Here is a 17,870-nt window from a genome sequence, read left to right as displayed (position 1 = left end):
TTACAGTTTATGATCTTGTCCAGTTCTTTCATAGCTGCCCTTCCCAATCCTAGTCTTGTTCTGATTTCTTGACTGCAGTCCCTGTTCTGATCAATATTGCGACCAAAGTAGGGGAACTCTTTGACTGTTTCAATTTTCTCATTGTCTAGCATGAATTTTCGCAGATCTTCTGTGGTCATTATTTTCATTTCTTTAATGTTCAGTATTAATCAAACCTTGGCACTTTCCTCCTTGATCGTCTTTAGTAATTGCTCTAGATATTTGTTTGCTTCTGTGTATCTTAGGCTATTAATGTTCCTTCCTCTTAACTTTACTCCTCCTGCCTCTGAGACCAAGACTGCACTGTGTACGGCGCGCCCGCGCCATATGCGGGCGCGCCATATGCGGCCTTGAGCATACGCGCTCAAGCCGCGGGGCACGCGCGGGGCGGAAGGGCCGGCGCGTCCCATTCAATTGAATGGGAGCGTGCGCCCGTTGCACCCCGCGCGCTCCCGTGCTGCTGAGCCACCGTGCACGAGCCCCATTGTTTCCAATGGGGCTCGAGCATAGGTGGAATTCGCCTATTCCCCCGCGTAAGGTGAGGATGGACTGTACATTATTTCCTGCATATAATAAATAAATTATTTTGTCTAACCCCTTTGCCAATTGGGAACCATTCTGTTTCTCTGTATTCTGTTCTGACTTGTCTTGAGTACAGGTTGTGCATCAGAACAATCAGATATTGTGGCACTCTCATTCCTCTAAGCGCAAGCCATAGCCTTTCTTGATCTATGCAAAAAAAAAAAAAAAAGGATTTGCGGTAGTCAACAAAACATATGCAGATTTTCTTCAGGAATTCCTTGGTGTGGTCCATTATCCATTGTAAGTTTGCAATATGATCCCTAGTGCCTCTTCTTTTCTTGAATCCACCTTACACTTCTGGGATTTCTCACTCCATATATGGTGGGAGACTTTTGTGGAGACTTTTGAGCATGACTTTGCTTGCATGGGAAATTAATGCAATGGTTCTGTAATTGCTGCAATCTTTTGTGTGTCCTTTTTTGTGGAGGGGAGTGTGTGTGTGTGTGTGTGTGTGTATTAATCACTTCCAGTCTTTGGGCTACTGCTTTCTTTTCCATATTTGCTGGCAGATTTTAATTAAAACTAAGCTTGATTCTGTCTCTGTGTTTGGACTCTTTCTCTCTGTTTCTGGTGATTTGTTTTTTCTAATTGCTTCGAGTACGGCTTTCACTTCGCTTTCCAAAATTTGGGGTCCATCTTTGTAAGTTTCTTCTTCTCATGTGTCATTCATCCTTGCACATTTTTATACAGCTCTTCTGTGTATTGTTTCCATATTATTATTAGCAATAGCATGCCATTGATAAACATGTTTCTAGAAAAATGAGTTTGGGAAAACTATTTGCTGCAAAATTAGCACAAACCTGTGCAGGTTAAAAACTGGGAATAGCTAGGGCAGGTGTTCGCAACCTTTAGTACATCGGATGGCTTGAATTCCCAGAGGTTCCAGCCAATATGGCCAATGTACAGGAATTCTGGGAGCTGATGTCCCAAACTTCTGGAGCACTAAGTGGGGCACCTGTCAGAGAAAATTCTATCTAGATGGGTTAAGCTAGAGAAAGAAGACAAATTGGATTCCACAAGTTCCTTGCCTGTATTTATTCAGCTGTACAGGGAAATTATGGTCTTGGGTTTTGCTTCCCACCAAAACATTAATGGTGTAAGCTTGCATTTCCTATACAGCCAATAACACAGTGAATCAATCTATTGCAAGGTACAGCATTAATATGAACATGTAAAAGAGAATGAAATATTGAGTGCAAGAGTCCCAGACCCCTATATAGCATCAGCACTGACCCATTGGTAATTATTTTTTTTAATTTTATTAATACATTCTAAAACAAAACATGACAATAAACAGTACACCAAAAACAACAATAAATACAGGCAATAACTCAGATAAGGCCCTGAAAATTATACTGTAAATAAAAGGTGTATTCAGGAATCCTGAAAGACATCTTTCCATAAAAATTTAGCTAAAATTGGGGGATGTCTAGAGACTAAATCTTGCTGGATGTATTCAATAAATGGGTGCCAAATCTTATGGAAGGTCAATCCAGAGTGTAAGCCTCTCGCTCTGTTGTTATTCTCTGCCCTTTTCTCCATTAACCACAAGTCCCAGAGTCTAGTCCACCATCTTGCAATATTCAACTTTGCAGTTTTCCAGTTCCTGGCTATCTCAAGCCTGGCAACAGCCAGAAGCAAACTAATAAGTTCTTTATGCTACAGGGCTTTATTTTCATTCATAAAAATGGAGACCCATTGGTAATTATGTCTGCATTGAACTATAGCTGGTTTTGGAATTTCTAGTGTTACTAGTTTTGCTAGAAGAAAGGAAGTGGCTTGGTTACTTCATGTTTCCTGAGCTCATAGCAGGACTGCTTTGATGATTTCATAAATAAACATTTATGGGCTATACATGAATCCAATTTTTAATAAGAAGAGAAGAATTACCATAATGTCTGTTAATGATTAATTTGTTTTCACTGGGCCATATAGGCAAACCCTGTTTAATTTAGTTGCTTATTTGAACTGTTTTGAATGCAGTTTTAAAAATTAATTCAAGTACTTTGAAAAACAGTGAGATCTGGCTGTAATGCCACAAACCAAACCCACACACACACAGTAAGAAATAAACAGAGAAAAGCTTTTCATATTTTTAAAAACAAAACTTTTACTAATTTCTGGAAATCCAAATGGCAGCTGTTTTGAAAATGAAATAACTATTGTATAAGAATATTATGGAAAACAAATGTTAGGAATTCTAATAACCTCAGTCTAAAACAGTTTGAGACTAACTGTCCTGGCTCAGTGGTAAAGAATCCTGGGAACTGTAGTTTATTGTGGCACTAGAGCTTTCTGGCAGAGAAGGCTAAATGTCTCACAAAACTATAGTTCCCAGAATTCCCTATCATTGAGCCAGGGCAGTTAAAGCGGCATCAAACTGGATTATTTCTGCAGTGTGTTTTGGACCCTCAGTAACTTTGCAAGGTTTGTTTAGCTCTGTCCCTTTTAAAGTGAGGTGTAAGAAAACTTCACTTCTTTAAATGTGTGAATTACCAGTGAAGCAATTTTGAATTGCTTTGAATTACCAGCGAAGTGATATACACATATAAATCATCTGATATTTTCAAAGATGTTAACAGGGATGTGGCGACATCATCCACATGCAGTTATGGCAGTTGCTGTTGAGATTTAGCATTAGTAATTTCAGTTTACAACTGGAATTCCTGCACAAACAGATAAATTCAGTCTGAATCTAAGATTAGAGCACAATCTAAGATTAGATGAGAACACAATTGAAGTGTCTCATCAAAAGTAAATTCAATAGGACTTACAAGTAGCTGTTTACGGAACTGAAGCTTTAGGGTCAGAAGAGAGATTTGTAAATTTAAGAGGCATGTCAGTGTAAAAAACTAAGATCAAACTGTCACAAAGAGCTATAGAGTCTTTTCCAATGTGGTTTGCTTCCTGTATCCTGAGCAGAGATTGACAATCATTTTGTAAGTAGGAGAACCAAATCAAACTATGCAAAGGATATTTTTCATGATTCTGATTCCGATTGCCTCTTATACTCACTAGACAGAAGCACAACACCAGTTCCATGAACCAAACTGTGCTTCCATATCTGATCCAGCACATGTATCAAAACCAATTTTACTGCACAAGAAAAGTCAACACTACAAGGGAAAAGGCATACTGGAGGCAAGGCTTGGTACTCCTCAGCATTTTTGTCACTATGGGGAAATGGCCCAGGCTTAGGAACTTTGCTGTCAAAATAACAGAGTTGTCCATATCAGACATCTTAGCCAAAGTCAATAAAGCATGCTGAAAAACCACACAGAGTAAAGCTTACCTTTGACATGGTAGAGGACTCCAAAATCAGGGGTTGTTCTTGAAAAATTGCATCCGTGACCTGAAATAAGAAATATATTTATATGTTGAATACTTAAGATATTGCAAGGGTGGTCAACACAGGATGGGAGTCTCAGGGCAAGTAGCTAATATGGAAGCAATGACTGTCTTCTCTGAAGATGCCAGTCACAGATGCTGGTGAAACATCATGAATAAACTCTTCTGGAACATTTCCACATAGCCCGAAAAACCCACAAAAGCTATGTCTTCCAGCTGTTTGCAATTTTCAGAAACTACTGGCTGCCCTTCAGAAGCCACTGTTTTTCAACTTCTGCTTCCTATAGCTAACAAAATGGCCTTGGGAATAACTATGAATTAAGAAGTCCCTGGCTTGAATCTTGCCTCTGTCATGAATTGAATAGGCAGCTCTGAAGTAAGACAGAAGAAACTTCTGTCCAGCCACAGCTGGATGCCAACAGCAACCAGAATGTTTTGTTCTGTGTCAGCTTTTGTTTCTCTGCCTGAGCACCCAACATGTTTCCTCAGAGTCTGCATCCGTGCTGCAGAAAGAAATGGGTTTGGCACCATGTTAAGTGCCATGAATCAATTCTGGGAACTGTAGCATTGTGAGACATTTAGCCTTCTCTGTCAGGGAGTTCTGGTGCCACAACAAACTACAGTTCCAAGAGTTCCACAGCACTGACCCATGACCGTTAAAGTGGTGTCAAACTGGATTGTTTCTGCAGGGCAGATGCAGCCTTAGATGCTGGATTGGGGGGGGGGGGGATAGTGTGAGCCAAGGCTTGCTTTAAGTGGCCATGCTGGCTGTGGGATTTGGAGAGCCACAGCCCCAAAACTGGTGACTTTTCCAGGTTCTGTGCTAGTTTATTAGAAATACAAGTGAAAAGTTACTTTCAAGGTGTAGCTTTGTGACATACTAGAAATCTCCCTTTGTATCAGAATCCAAATTCAGAAGCCAGTATCAGAATATGCATGGAAGAAGAAAAACAGAACTGACCCAGTGGCCAAGTCCAGAACATAAATTGGACAAGCTTGTTTCAATTCCCTCTGAATGAAATACCACAGAGCACCTATTGCAATAATACTCAAAACATTTGTCCCTGTCATTAAACAATTCTCACTTCCTTTGACTGAAGGAAACACGCCCTGAAAATGGGACTTGCCTCTTCCTTCCTGTCCGCTTTTTTCCACAGAGGGGACAAAGCCCTCATTTGGAGGCCTTTTGGCAGAAAAGGTACAGAACCTTGAAAAAAAAAAAAGCTATCCAGTTCAGCACAATTAGCTCCTCTGGGCGAAACTGTGAGATACTGTGAGAAGGAGGAGGAAAAAAAAAAAATCAAAGGAACAAGTGACTCTGGTTGTTATTGGCTTCCAGCTAGGGCTGGAGCCATTGAGTTACTGGGTTTCATTACAAGGCTTCTAATTTAGACAAGAACGCTTCAGAAGGAAATGTCCTCTTCTCTCCAGGTTGCTCTAAGTCAGCAGTTCCTGAAGACTCCCAGAAACCTTTTCCCTCACCTCCTTCTGCTTGCTGTAGCCTCCTGACATCAGAGCACAGAAAGTTACTTTTAAGAAGTTAATTGCTTGCTGTTACTGTTTTGAGATCTCAAAAGAAGTTAATTATCCCGTGAATATCCCGGAACAATTGCGTAATTATGCTAAACAATTTCACACGACGTCGCACAAAACCCACAATTAAAGTGGTCACAAAGAAGCATTAACGCACATCTTTTTACTTTCAAGATTTGTCTAGTTGTGTAGGATTAGAAAAACTAACTCCCAGCACATTGCATTGTGCTAAACAATGCAATGCAAAAATGCAAAAAATGCAAAAGACAGCAAGGTTCCTTAAGTACCAGACAGACACACTGCTGATAACCTGATAAACTCAGCTGTTTTTTTTTACTAATTGCTCTTGCTGATTGGTTTTCAAAAGGCAGCCCTGTACAGTCCATGTTATAGTAGACAGAGTTGCAACAGAGCATGTCAAAGTTAATGTTCTGAACTGCCGTTCTTGGAATCTCTCCACTTGTTATGCTGGCGTTTAGGTTCGGGGACAGATAGCCCAGAAAAGTAATGTTTCAAAGAAATGGAGGTGAGCAGATCATGGCTAATGGTAGCTAGGCTCTCTCTGTGGGTTTCTAACCATGCCTACACTGGGCCTCCAGTGACAAAATCCTCCAGTGGATCCTGGACCATTTCCAGATTGCAGATCTACATTAGATTAGAAAGAAATATAAGAGCCCCATACGGAATAGGTCAGATATGAACTTCTTACACCTGACCTATCTTGTTGGACTAAGCTGCACTTTATTGGTGTTCATCCAGTCCATTATTAATACTAAACAATCTGTCATTACTTTTATTGCCTCACCCTGTATTTACACAGAAGAGAATTTATGCTGGTATCATCTTCATATTGAGACAGAAGAGAAACATGAGTCAGAAAACCTGTGCAAAAGGCACTCATAAAAGATGGTGATAAAACACTGCAACAGTTTAGTACAAAACCATTATCAATGTTGACCTTATACAATAATAGGCAAAATGCCAGTTACAAATAAGTTCAGTTGTTTTTCTGCTACATGAAATGGAGCCAAAATACAACTGACCTTACTTGCAACTTGCATTTTGCCTATTATGGTGTAACTAAGGTCAACATTTATAATAGTTTTGTACTAAACTATTGAAGTGTTTTATCACCATCTTTTGAAATGAAATGCAGCAAACGTAGCAAAATGAAGTCCTTATACAGGATTATTAAAACTGGCTTCCTATCTATGTCAAACTGTTTATGGAAGATATACAGGTAGCTGGGCAGCCATTGAAATCTACAGCAGAGACAGAATTGATTGAGCTCACTGCCACAAACTGGTGAAACATCAGGAGCTTTATGTTGGTGTTTTCTGGAGGATTCTTTTTTTCAGGAGGAAGCCCACAGTCCTGTTCCAGTAATTTCCTAAGACTTTTCAGTATGGACACTGACGGAACCACGGTAGTCACCTGCAACACTTGTGGGATGTTTGTCTTCTTGCCTACAGGAGAACTTCATATGCCCCAAGTGCAAGTTGGTAGCTTTCTTGGAGGAGAAAGTGCAGCAGTTGGAGTCCAGAGTAGCTACACTTCAGTATATCATGGAGCAGGAGGATTTCCTGGACACAACAGAACTAACAATCCTGGAAGAATACAATGCAGAGGAAGATGCTGGAGCCGAGGAGGTCACTTCACCTACACAGGAGGCAGACAGCTGGAGGAATGTCACACAGAGAAGTAGGCCAAGAAGGGATTGTTCGGGGAGTTTGCAGCTAGAGAATCGATTCGAAGCTCTTTCCCTTATCAAGGAGGATGAAGAAGAGCAGCATGGACAGACTTCAGGGACAGAGCAGGCAAGCCTGAGAGTCCCACCCAAGGGAACAGCCACTGCTAAACCTCAGAGCAGGCGTGTGGTCGTAGTGGGGGATTCCTTGCTGAGAGGTACAGAAGCAGTGATTTGTAGGCCTGACAAGATGTCTCGAGAGGTGTGTTGTCTTCCAGGGACAAAGATCCGTGATGTGACAGAGAGGCTGATAAGACTGGTCAAGCCTACTGACCAATACCCCTTCCTTTTGGTCCACGTGGGAACCAATGATACTGCAAGACACAACCTGCAGAACATCAAAAGGGATTACGAGGCGCTTGATAGGAAGCTGAAAGGAATGGATGTACAGGTTGTCATCTCGTCTCTTCTGCCAGTTGAAGGGCACGGTCCAGGAAGGGAGAGGAAAACAGCGGATGTGAACAACTGGCTTCGCAGATGGTGCCGCCAAGAATGATTTGGATTCTTTGGTCATGGGCTGCGGTTCCATGAGGAGGGACTTCTTGCAACGGATGGGTTGCATCTCACGTCAGTTGGAAGAAATGTTTTTGCCAACAGTCTCAAGAACTTGATCAGGAGGGCTTTAAACTGAGTTCTGAGGGGAAGGGAAACAATATAAAGGAAGGCGAAAGGGCTGGAGAAAATAGTCAAACAGACATAGAGGAAACAAGAAAAAAAGTGCAAGGACCCAACAGTGGGAGGCAAAAAAAACTTGCACAAGCAGCAAGTAAATGGGACCTGTGGTCTGCGATGTCTCTACACTAATGCACAGAGCATGGGAAATAAGCAAGATGAACTTGAACTCCTAGTACAACAAAGCAAATATGATATAATAGGCATCACTGAAACCTGGTGGGACGAGTCTCATAATTGGAATGTGGAAATAGAGGGGTATAACCTTTTTAAGAGAAATAGGCCAAACAGGAAAGGAGGAGGAATAGCACTATATGTCAGAGATATTTACACCAGTGAAGAGATCCAGGACATCAATCATGGAAGCCAGGTGGAGAGCATCTGGATAAGAATTAAAGGGGAGGGAAACAACAAGGATGTTACGGTGGGAGTCTACTACAGACCCCCAAGTCAGACTGAGGAATTGGATGATATCTTTCTAGAACAGATGACCACACAGTCAGAAAAGAGAGATGTAGTAGTGATGAGCAACTTCAACTATCCTGATATTTGCTGGAAGTCAAACTCAGCAAAATCCTCAAGGTCTTGCACATTCCTCACTTGCCTGGAAGACTATTTCATTGTCCAAAAGGTGGAAGAGGCAACAAGGGGGTCAGCTATTTTGGATCTGATCCTAACCAACAAGGATGACTTGGTTAATGGGGTACAAGTGGTGGGATTGTTAGGTGGAAGTGACCATGTTCTCCTGGAGTTTGTTATACAATGGAAAGGAGAAACCAGGCATAGTCAGACACACATTCTAGACTTTAGGAGAGCGGATTTCAGTAAACTTAGAGAAGTATTGAGGGTGATCCCGTGGTCAGAAATACTAAAAGGTAAGGGAGTTCAGACCGGATGGGACTTTCTCAAAAGAGAGATACTGAAGGCACAATTTCAAACAGTTCCAGTGAGAAAGAAAAATCGGAGGTGTCTCAAGAAACCAGGATGGATGACTAAGGAACTTTCAACCGAGCTAAGTTTGAAACGGAACATGTACAAGAAATGGAAAAGGGGGGAAATCACAAAAAAGGAATTCAAAGAAATAGCAGGCATGTGTAGGGGTAAAGTCAGAAAAGCTAAAGCGCAGAATGAACTCAGGCTTGCTAGAGAGGTTAAAAAGAATAAAAAGAGATTTTTTGGATATGTCCACAGCAAAAGGAAGAAGAAGGAAATGGTAGGGCCACTGCGTGGAGAAGATGGCAAAATGTTAACAGGGGAAAGAGAAAAGGCAGAATTACTCAACACCTTCTTTGCCTCAGTCTTCTCAGAAAAGGCAACGGGTGCTCAACCTGAGGATAATAGAGCAGAGGACAGAATAGGGGAATTTCAGCACAGAGTAAGTGAAGAGATAGTAGAAGAATACCTTGTTAATCTAAATGAATTTAAGTCTCCGGGACCAGATGAACTACATCCAAGGGTACTAAAAGAACTGGCAAATGTAATATCCGAGCCATTGGCAATCATATTTGAAAACTCCTGGAGAACAGGAGAAATCCTCGCAGACTGGAGGAGGGCAAACGTTGTCCCGATCTTCAAAAAGGGGAAAAAAGAGGATCCCAACAATTATTGTCCAGTTCCTCTGACATCAATACCAGGAAAGATTCTGGAGCAGATCATTAAACAGAGAGTCTGTGAACATCTAGAAGGCAATGTCATAATCACAAAAAGTTAACATGGGTTTCAGAGAAACAAGTCATGCCAGACAAATCTGATCTCTTTCTTTGATAAAATTACCAGCTTGGTAGATGAAGGGAATGCTGTGGTATATCTTGATTTCAGTAAGGGCTTTGACAAGGTTTCCCATGACATTCTTGCAAACAAGCTTGTAAAATGTGGGCTAGACAACGTAACTGTTAAATGGATGTGTAATTGGTTGACCGGCCGAACCCAAAGGGTGCTCAACAATGGCTCCTTTTCATCCTGGAGAGAAGTGACCAGTGGGGCCCCACAGGGCTCTGTCCTGGGCCCAGTGTTATTCAACATCTTTATCAATGACCTGGATGACAGAATTGGGAGCATACTTATCAAATTTGCAGATGACACCAAATTAGGAGGAATAGCTCAGGGACGTAGCCAGGATTTTAGGAAGGGGGGGGATCCAGACTAAGTGCCACCATTATAATGGGGCTTGGGTGCAGCGGCACAGCAGCACATACCATTCATTTTTCTAATGGAAGGGGGGGGGGGTCTGGACCCCAAGATCCCCCCCCCCTTGGCTACGTCCCTGAATAGCTAATACTCCAGAGGACAGGATCAACATTCAAAATGATCTGAATAGACTAGAAAGCTGGGCCAAATCTAACAAAATGAAATTCAACACAGAGAAATGTAAGGTACTGCACTTAGGGCAGAAAAATGAAATGCCCAGATATAGGATGGGGGACACCTGGCTGAATGTGAAAGGGATCTGGGAGTCCAAGTAGACCACAGTTGAACATGAGTGAATAGTGTGATTCGGCAGCTAAAAAGGCCAATGCAATTTTAGGCTGCATCAATAAAAGTATAGTGTCTAGATCAAGAGAAGTAATAGTGCCACTATATTCTGCTCTGGTCAGGCCCCACCTGGAATACTGTGTCCAGTTCTGGGCACCACAATTAAAAAAGGACATTGAGAAACTGGAGCGTGTCCAAAGGAGGGTGACTCAAATGGTGAAAGGTCTGGAAACCTTGTCCTATGAGGAACGACTCAGGGAGCTGGGGATGTTTAGTCTGGAGAAGAAAAGGTTAAGAGGTGATATGATAGCCCTGTTTAAATATTTGAAAGGATGTCATATTGAGGAGGGAGCAAGCTTGTTTTCTGCTGCTCCAGAGAACAGGACCCAGAACAATGGATGCAAGCTACAGGAAAAGAGATTCCACCTCAACATTAGGAAGAACTTCCTGACAGTAAGGGCTGTTCGACAGTGGAACACACTTCCTCGGAGTGTAGTGGAGTCTCCTTCCTTGGAGGTCTTTAAGCAGAGGCTAGATGGCCATCTGCTGGGAATGCTTTGATTTGGATTTTCTGCATGGCAGGGGGTTGGACTGGATGGCCCTTGTGGTCTCTTCCAACTCTATGATTCTATGGTTCTACAGGTGGTCTGGGGAATTCATGTCAATTTTGATGAAAAAAGAAGATAGACTCCTGAGAAGCTATTCTTCTTTTTGTTTGTCACATTGCACCTATTACGGATCTGATATGTGTATTATCTTTGCGTTTCATTTATTGTTTTTATGAATTTTATTCCCCATGTTTTGACCAAGCTAATAATAAAAAAATTATTTTAAAAAAATTAGAACTCAGCAAGAATAAAAGACAGAGATAGCACTCAGATAACTAGCTCCCTTTAAAAATTACTTACCAAAGGTTTATATGAATAAAAAGGCCTTTGCCTGCTGGTAGAAAGACAACAGGAAGGGAGCCCAGACAGCTCCACTTTGTTCCAGAGTCTGTGCATGGATAATTTATTACGGCCTTAGACCAGCTTACAGAGATGAAGTGAGATGTCAGTCCAATAAAATTATTGACATGAAATGAGAAGGTAGCACCTTGTCCTCTTATACAGGAAAATGTCTTTGAACAGTCCTGATGGTGCTCAATTTAGGGATCGCCTCTAGGAATTCAAAAAGATGACTGAAGTTTCAGCCAAGGCAGACGTTATGAATTTTGCAGACTGTGCATGGAACTGTATTTGATGAATGAAATATGTTGAAGTTGAAGCTTGAAATTCTTGGTACCTTCTTAAAGCTACAGATCCTAGAATGCCATGGGAAAGATTCAGGGTATATCCACACTGCAGAAATTAAGTTTGACACCACCATGGCAGTTAGCCATGACTCCATCCTACATAATCCTGGGATTTATAGTTTGGGGAGGCACCAGATCTCTCTGACAGACCAGGCTGAATACCGCACCAGACTAAAACCACCAGGATTCCATAGCTGGAGCCATGGCAGTTAAAGTGGTGTCAAGCTGCTTTATTTGTGCAGTGTGGAAGAGCTGCCGGCCACCTGATTGACTTGACATCAGTTTAGGATCTTGGGTGTATATCACACACATACTCCAGCACACCTAGATTCAATAATAAGACAAACCCAATCTAATCTAATCTAATCTGATTGCTCAATAGTAGCACAGTTATATCACAGGTACCAGCGTAGGTGATCCATCAAATCTGTTTGATTTCTGAGGCAAATAATAAGATGGTAGCTACTCTAATCTGTGTACAGAAACCAAATGGACAAGCAGTTTAATTTTAGTTTGACAATGGCAAAAGGACAGTGTCCTCCATTATCATGGAGGGTAACCTACTAGTTTAGGGACCTTAGGACACACAGTCTATTCTCCAAGAAGGAAAAATGTCAAAGTGGCACAGGAGGAGTGTGTGTGTGTGTGTGTGTGTGTGTGTGTGTGTGTGTGTATGCTATTACAGTGGATCCTTGTTATATGCTGGGGTTAGTTTCCAAGATCCCCTGTGTATAACAAAATCTGTGGATGCTCAAGTCCCATTAAATATAACGACAAAGCAAAATGGTGTCCCTTATAAAAAATGGAAAATCAAGGTTTGATGTTTGAAATTTATACTTTTTTTGAACATTTTCAAACTGTGGATGCTTGAATCCGTGTACAAAAAATCCGTGTATAAGAAGGGCTGACTGTATTACCCCCCAACACCTGAAGCCATTGCCACTTTCTGCCTCACAGCTGGACTGACCCTGATGCAATAATTGGGAGCATGGAACTGACCATATTTATATTTGAAGTTTATGACAGTGTGGCGTAATGGTTTGAACATTGGACTACAACTCTGGAGACCAGGGTTCGATTCCTTGCTCGGCCATGGAAACCCACTGGGTGACCTTGGGTGTGTCACAGAACCTCAGAAATCTCCATGACAAGTTTGCCTCAGGGTTGCCATAAATCAGAAATGACTCGAAGACACCCAGCAAGAACAACCTGTGGCACAGTCTATTAGCTGTTCTTGAATGGGTGTGCACTCGCTTGTGGCTTATTAGTTAGGCAAATCAAGGTGAGAATAACAACAATTCCAGGAGGTGTTGCACACATTCAAAGATACCATCACTGAGGTGGAAAAATTTTGCTTTATGCAGCTGTTATATAACTGTTAGGACATACTGACAAATGATTAACATGCATTCCCATACCACAGGTGCTGTGTGTAGGGAAATGTCCACAAGTAACAACATGAGTGCAACAGTGTCTATGTTCTGGTCCAGCAATGTATTGCCAGGTCACCCAGGTGTGCAACTCAATTTCTACACAGAGATTTGGACCAGGTACAATTGGCTTTCAATGCAAAAATACAGTAAGTAGGACTTTATGAATAGATTAGGTGCTAAACTCCCTGTGACCACTTCCACGTCGGTAAAACAACAACAACAACAACAACAACAACAACAACAATGTGAGCTCTGCCTTGCATTTTCCTAAGAATTAAGTTCTGGTTTGCAGCAAAGCTGCACACTTAGTGAGGAGATCTCCAAATCAGTAAGATTTGCATTTACTGTAACTCCCCCCAATCTGATATGGTCGCACCCCATGTACTTAGCATACCTATTACTGCAATGCACCCCTTTCCAAATTGTATCATGACCTTTGGGCTGAAAATAGTTCTCTAGGGGCTCAAACAGACAGGTCAAAATAAAGCTGCTTTGGGTCACTTTGGAGGTATGCTGTTTAAATGACACATTCATCTTAAGTGGCCAGAAGCTGCACCAAAGCTGTGTTCTAGTCTTAGGACTGTAGTGTAGCTTTGGCACAGCTTCCGGCCTCTTAGGACGTATGTACCATTTAAACAGCATACCTTCAAAGTGACCCAAAGCAGCTTTATGTTGGCCTGTCTGTTCAGGCCCTATGTCTCTTTCATGCATTTGGAATATGCATCTAGACTGAGATGTAAAAGTACATGTTTTGGTAATTTGCAGTAGCTCAGTGAGGGCTTTGAATGTCCAAAAGGTAATCCTATTTACATCCCCATTTCTCTAAAAAATTTATTAAATTCTCTTCTGAAATGTAAAAAAAGAAGAAACTTGATTGAAACTAAGGATGTAAGTGTTGGATGCTCACCTCTGGAACCAAAAACAAATCTCTGGGCTGAGCACATCACTTGAGTGAGACAGTGTTGAAATTATCTCCTCAATTCCTAGAATGGTCCTAGCAATAATTTTACAGTAATCCTTGGATAAGGAATGTATGGCCTTGATTGCAACTCCCATCAATAGTTTAGCTGACTTAGGCTGATGGGAGTTACAGTCCACGATATCTGGAGTAGCTCACCCCTTCAACAAACTAATCTGGAGGTTAATCATATTGTGGATCACTACAGCTAAATAGACTTCCTTTAAAAAAAATTGTTACTAACAAAATGATGATATTTTACATGTACAGCTGCCCCTCCAAGTCTGCAGATTTGAGACCCACAGACTTGAAAATCTGGGGAAGGGCAAGTGCCATTAACGTCAATGGGATGCGCGCCTGCAAGCACACATTTAGTTATGTTTTTAACTTTTGCATGTTTTTGTATCTTTTTAAAACTTTTTTTTTAGCTAGTTGATTTTAATTTTTTTATTGTAAAGTATTAAATGGTTTTATTTGTGAGCTGCCTGGGTCCCTTCCTGGGAGAAAGGCTACATAGATATAAATAAATAAATAAATAAATAAATAAATAAATAAATAATAAACCATGAGGGAATGCAGTCAAACTCACCTAGCAGTTTCCTAACTTAATTATGTCTCTGGATCCACCTATATTTTCGTGCGGGAACCAAATTAAGGAGCTCACCCCACAATGATAGGATTATTAACAACAGAAGGATTCTTAGAGTAAGGAAGAAAGATGAAGGAAAAAAGAGGAAAGAAAGAAAGAAAGAATGAATGATTGTGCCTTATTTTACTTTATCTATGTATTTTTTCTTCTTCTTTCTTTTTGCTTAGATCATTATAATTTGGTCTTAATAGATAATTAGTTTAAGTAAAGTGTAGAGACCTACTATATTTTATTAACCTTGGAGCTAATTTAGAAAACTTTAGGATTAAGTAAACAACGAATAAGAACAAAGTAAATAATGGTATTCACGAATCTAGTTAGAGTAGCTGAAGAAGATGAGAAATAGAGGACATTAGAAAATATTTTTATTGAGTAGTAGCACACATACTGTAATATTTGACTAAATAAGGAAAAAAGGGTCTACAAAGAAATTTATGGAAATGATCTCGTTTACAAGATAGAAAGCTCTTTCTTAGTTAAATGTGATGTATTTTGTGTGATGACATGTTTTATGTTTTAGATGTGCAAGGAAATGATATAAGATGCAATTCCTGGGTCAAGCTAAACAGTGGTTAAGGGGAAGAAGCAAGCATGTGAAAAAGGAAAGTGTAGGTAGACAATGGGAGTAAGACAGTAAAAGAAGAAGATGGAGGATCAAGTAGAGAAGAGAGGCTCCAAGAGGGAGAACATTAGTGATAGCAAGTAGATGGAGAAGATAAAGGGAAACCCAGGAAGATGCGACCAATACAAGTATGGGGGGGGGGAGGGTATGGGGATCTTATAGATAATTTTTCATTCTATGTAAAGTCTGTATGTGTTGTATATTTGGTGTGTCTTAATGAAATTATAATTAATTAATTTTTTTTAAAAAAATACTCTAATTAAATAAATAAATAGTGTCATCTGCAAATTTGATAAGCATACATTTTATTCCATCATCTAAATCAGACATAAAGGTGTTGAACAACAACACAAGGCCTAAGACACAGCCCTGAGGCATCCCACTAGTCAATTCTCTCCAGGATGAAGGGGAGCCACTGGTGATCACTTTTGGACACACATCCTATTGCAAATCCATCTAACACTAGCTTGACAACTTTCCTGTAAGCATATCAGGGAGGACCTTGTCAAAAGCCACAATAAAATCAAGATACAGTCTAATTACACCATTCTCTTGTAACTATTAAAAAAAGATATGATTAGCCTGGCATGATTTGACTTTTAGTGAGCGTGGGATTCTTTTCTAAGTGCTTACAGACTGTCTGTTTCATGATCTACTCTAGAGTCATTCTTGCTATTGATGTCAGGCTGACTGGGCAGTAATTGTCTGGGTACTCTTTCTCCTTCTTTATTTCTTTTTGTTCAGGTATGTAGGAGCAAATGCTGAACTGCATCCCGACAGTCCCTACTGATACACTGCCAAGGGGAGTCCAAAATACAGGCAGCTGTCTTGATCCGTGTAAATAAGGCTCTTTATTTTCACCACCGGCAGGTCTTTTATACAGCTAATGGGTCTTAAACCACCAATTTAAGACTGTCACCCACAAATGATACAGGAGATACCTCACATCAATATATTGTTGCTGGAGAAATCCATCAATTACTGTAAGGATTGCCACTCCATTCAGAAGAACAGTTGACCTTGAAGCGAGTGATAATGTCATCTTGCTTGATACTGTGACCCTTGACGTCATGATAGAAGTGCTTCTGTCTTCTTGCCCTTCACTTATTTTGCAGTCTTATCACCTGGCCAAAAGGTCTTTACAGCAGTCACCATGTAGCAAAACAGTCTAGAAAGTTACTTTTGGAGTCGTTAAGCCCCCATAATCCCATTGGCCATGATGCTTGGGGGATTCTGGGTGCTTTTGTCCCAAAAGTAACTCTCCCAAGGTATATGGCAGACACTTTAAGAGTTGATTACTCACCCTAGCAGCCTCTACTTACTAGGGGCAGTCCATTCTGATAAGAATGAAAATTCCACATAACTGAAACACATACAGTGATCGACATGTAAGCATATTGGAAAGCAGACACATGACGAGTACACTGAAAACACCACTGATGACTTACAAAACTCCTACTTTGTAGGAACAAATACCAGAAATGCCTTTGCCTTCCTCTGAGGCTGAGGGGTTTCTTGTCTGAACACAGATTTGAACCCTGGTCTCCAAAATCTTAGTCCAGTGCTCAAACCAGTACGCCACACTGGCTCCTATAAAAATGGGACCTGCAACAAAATGATGCAGTGTGGAGTGCTGCTCTTGAGGATTCCAGTCATTCAGTTCAACTCTCCAGCAGTTTTTCTTCAACTCAATCAATCTTCACAAGATTTCTCTTCTTGTGGATATCTGCAAAATGTGAACTACACAAGTAGTGGCACTCACAGCCTGAACAATAAAAATGGAGCCAAGTGAAGAGCAAGCATTTACTTGATTGAGCCAGCAAAGCAAATCTATGAACTTGCTTTCAAGGTAGCCTTAGCACCTACAGCTGCAAACATCACCAGAAAGGAAAGCTCTGACTATAATACGCTCTGCCAGCCCAAAACTCACCTAAAGCAAAACTCCAAAAGCACAAGATCAACAGACTGCAAAATGTCTCCATGTCTGCTCTGGCTCTTCCCTGCTTCTTCTGAAACAGAAAAGTATACCTTCCTCTTTTTAGATGAAGGCAGCCAGCCAGCCAAAGGGAGCATCCCTCTCTGGGGTGGAGCTTCATCTTGTGTTTCCAAATCACTTGCAGCACCTTGTTTCAGTGCAACACCTTGTATCAGTGCAGGTAGATGGATAGAGTCTGTCTTACTGAATATTGTTCAACTGCAGCCCCCATAAGCCCCCATATACTTGACTATAAGTTGACTTCATGTATAAGCCGAGGGCACGTTTTGGGGCTGAAATTATGAATTTTGCTATGACCTGTGGATAAGTCGAGGGTAAAATTTAGGGGCATATAGGAAAGGATTGGATGAAGCACAGCAAAACAATGGCGGGTTACAGACCGCCATTTAGTACGTATTCTATACATACTAGGGTTAGGAAGGGGCGGTGCTTCCGCACCCCCCTAACCCTAGTACGTATAGAATACGTACAAGATGGCGGCGCCCTGTTCATACGGGCGGCACCATCTTTACGTATCGGACGCTG

The 17,870-nt window shown here is 41.1% G+C and overlaps 1 protein-coding gene across 1 annotated transcript in view; it reads right to left on the bottom strand.

Annotated features, from left to right (window-relative positions):
- Nucleotides 1-17,343, bottom strand: part of LOC149305152 (digestive cysteine proteinase 2-like) — a 51,498-nt gene extending 34,155 nt beyond the window's left edge. The window contains exons 1-2 of the mRNA XM_089478715.1: nt 17,280-17,343; nt 3,914-3,973 (exon numbers count right to left, since the gene is read on the bottom strand). Coding sequence (XP_089334841.1) covers nt 3,914-3,973; nt 17,280-17,331 — 112 coding nt within the window. The 5' untranslated portion in view covers nt 17,332-17,343. The remainder of the gene's footprint in view (nt 1-3,913; nt 3,974-17,279) is intronic.
- Between the last annotated feature and the right edge of the window lie 527 nt (nt 17,344-17,870).

Source organism: Sceloporus occidentalis, unplaced genomic scaffold (genome assembly GCF_023333645.1).
Source record: "Sceloporus occidentalis isolate IW3139 unplaced genomic scaffold, rSceOcc1.0.p SCAF_13, whole genome shotgun sequence".
NCBI lineage: Eukaryota > Metazoa > Chordata > Lepidosauria > Squamata > Phrynosomatidae > Sceloporus > Sceloporus occidentalis.
Note: the sequence above shows the minus strand (reverse complement) of the source record. Positions and strands in the feature narration are given on the sequence as shown.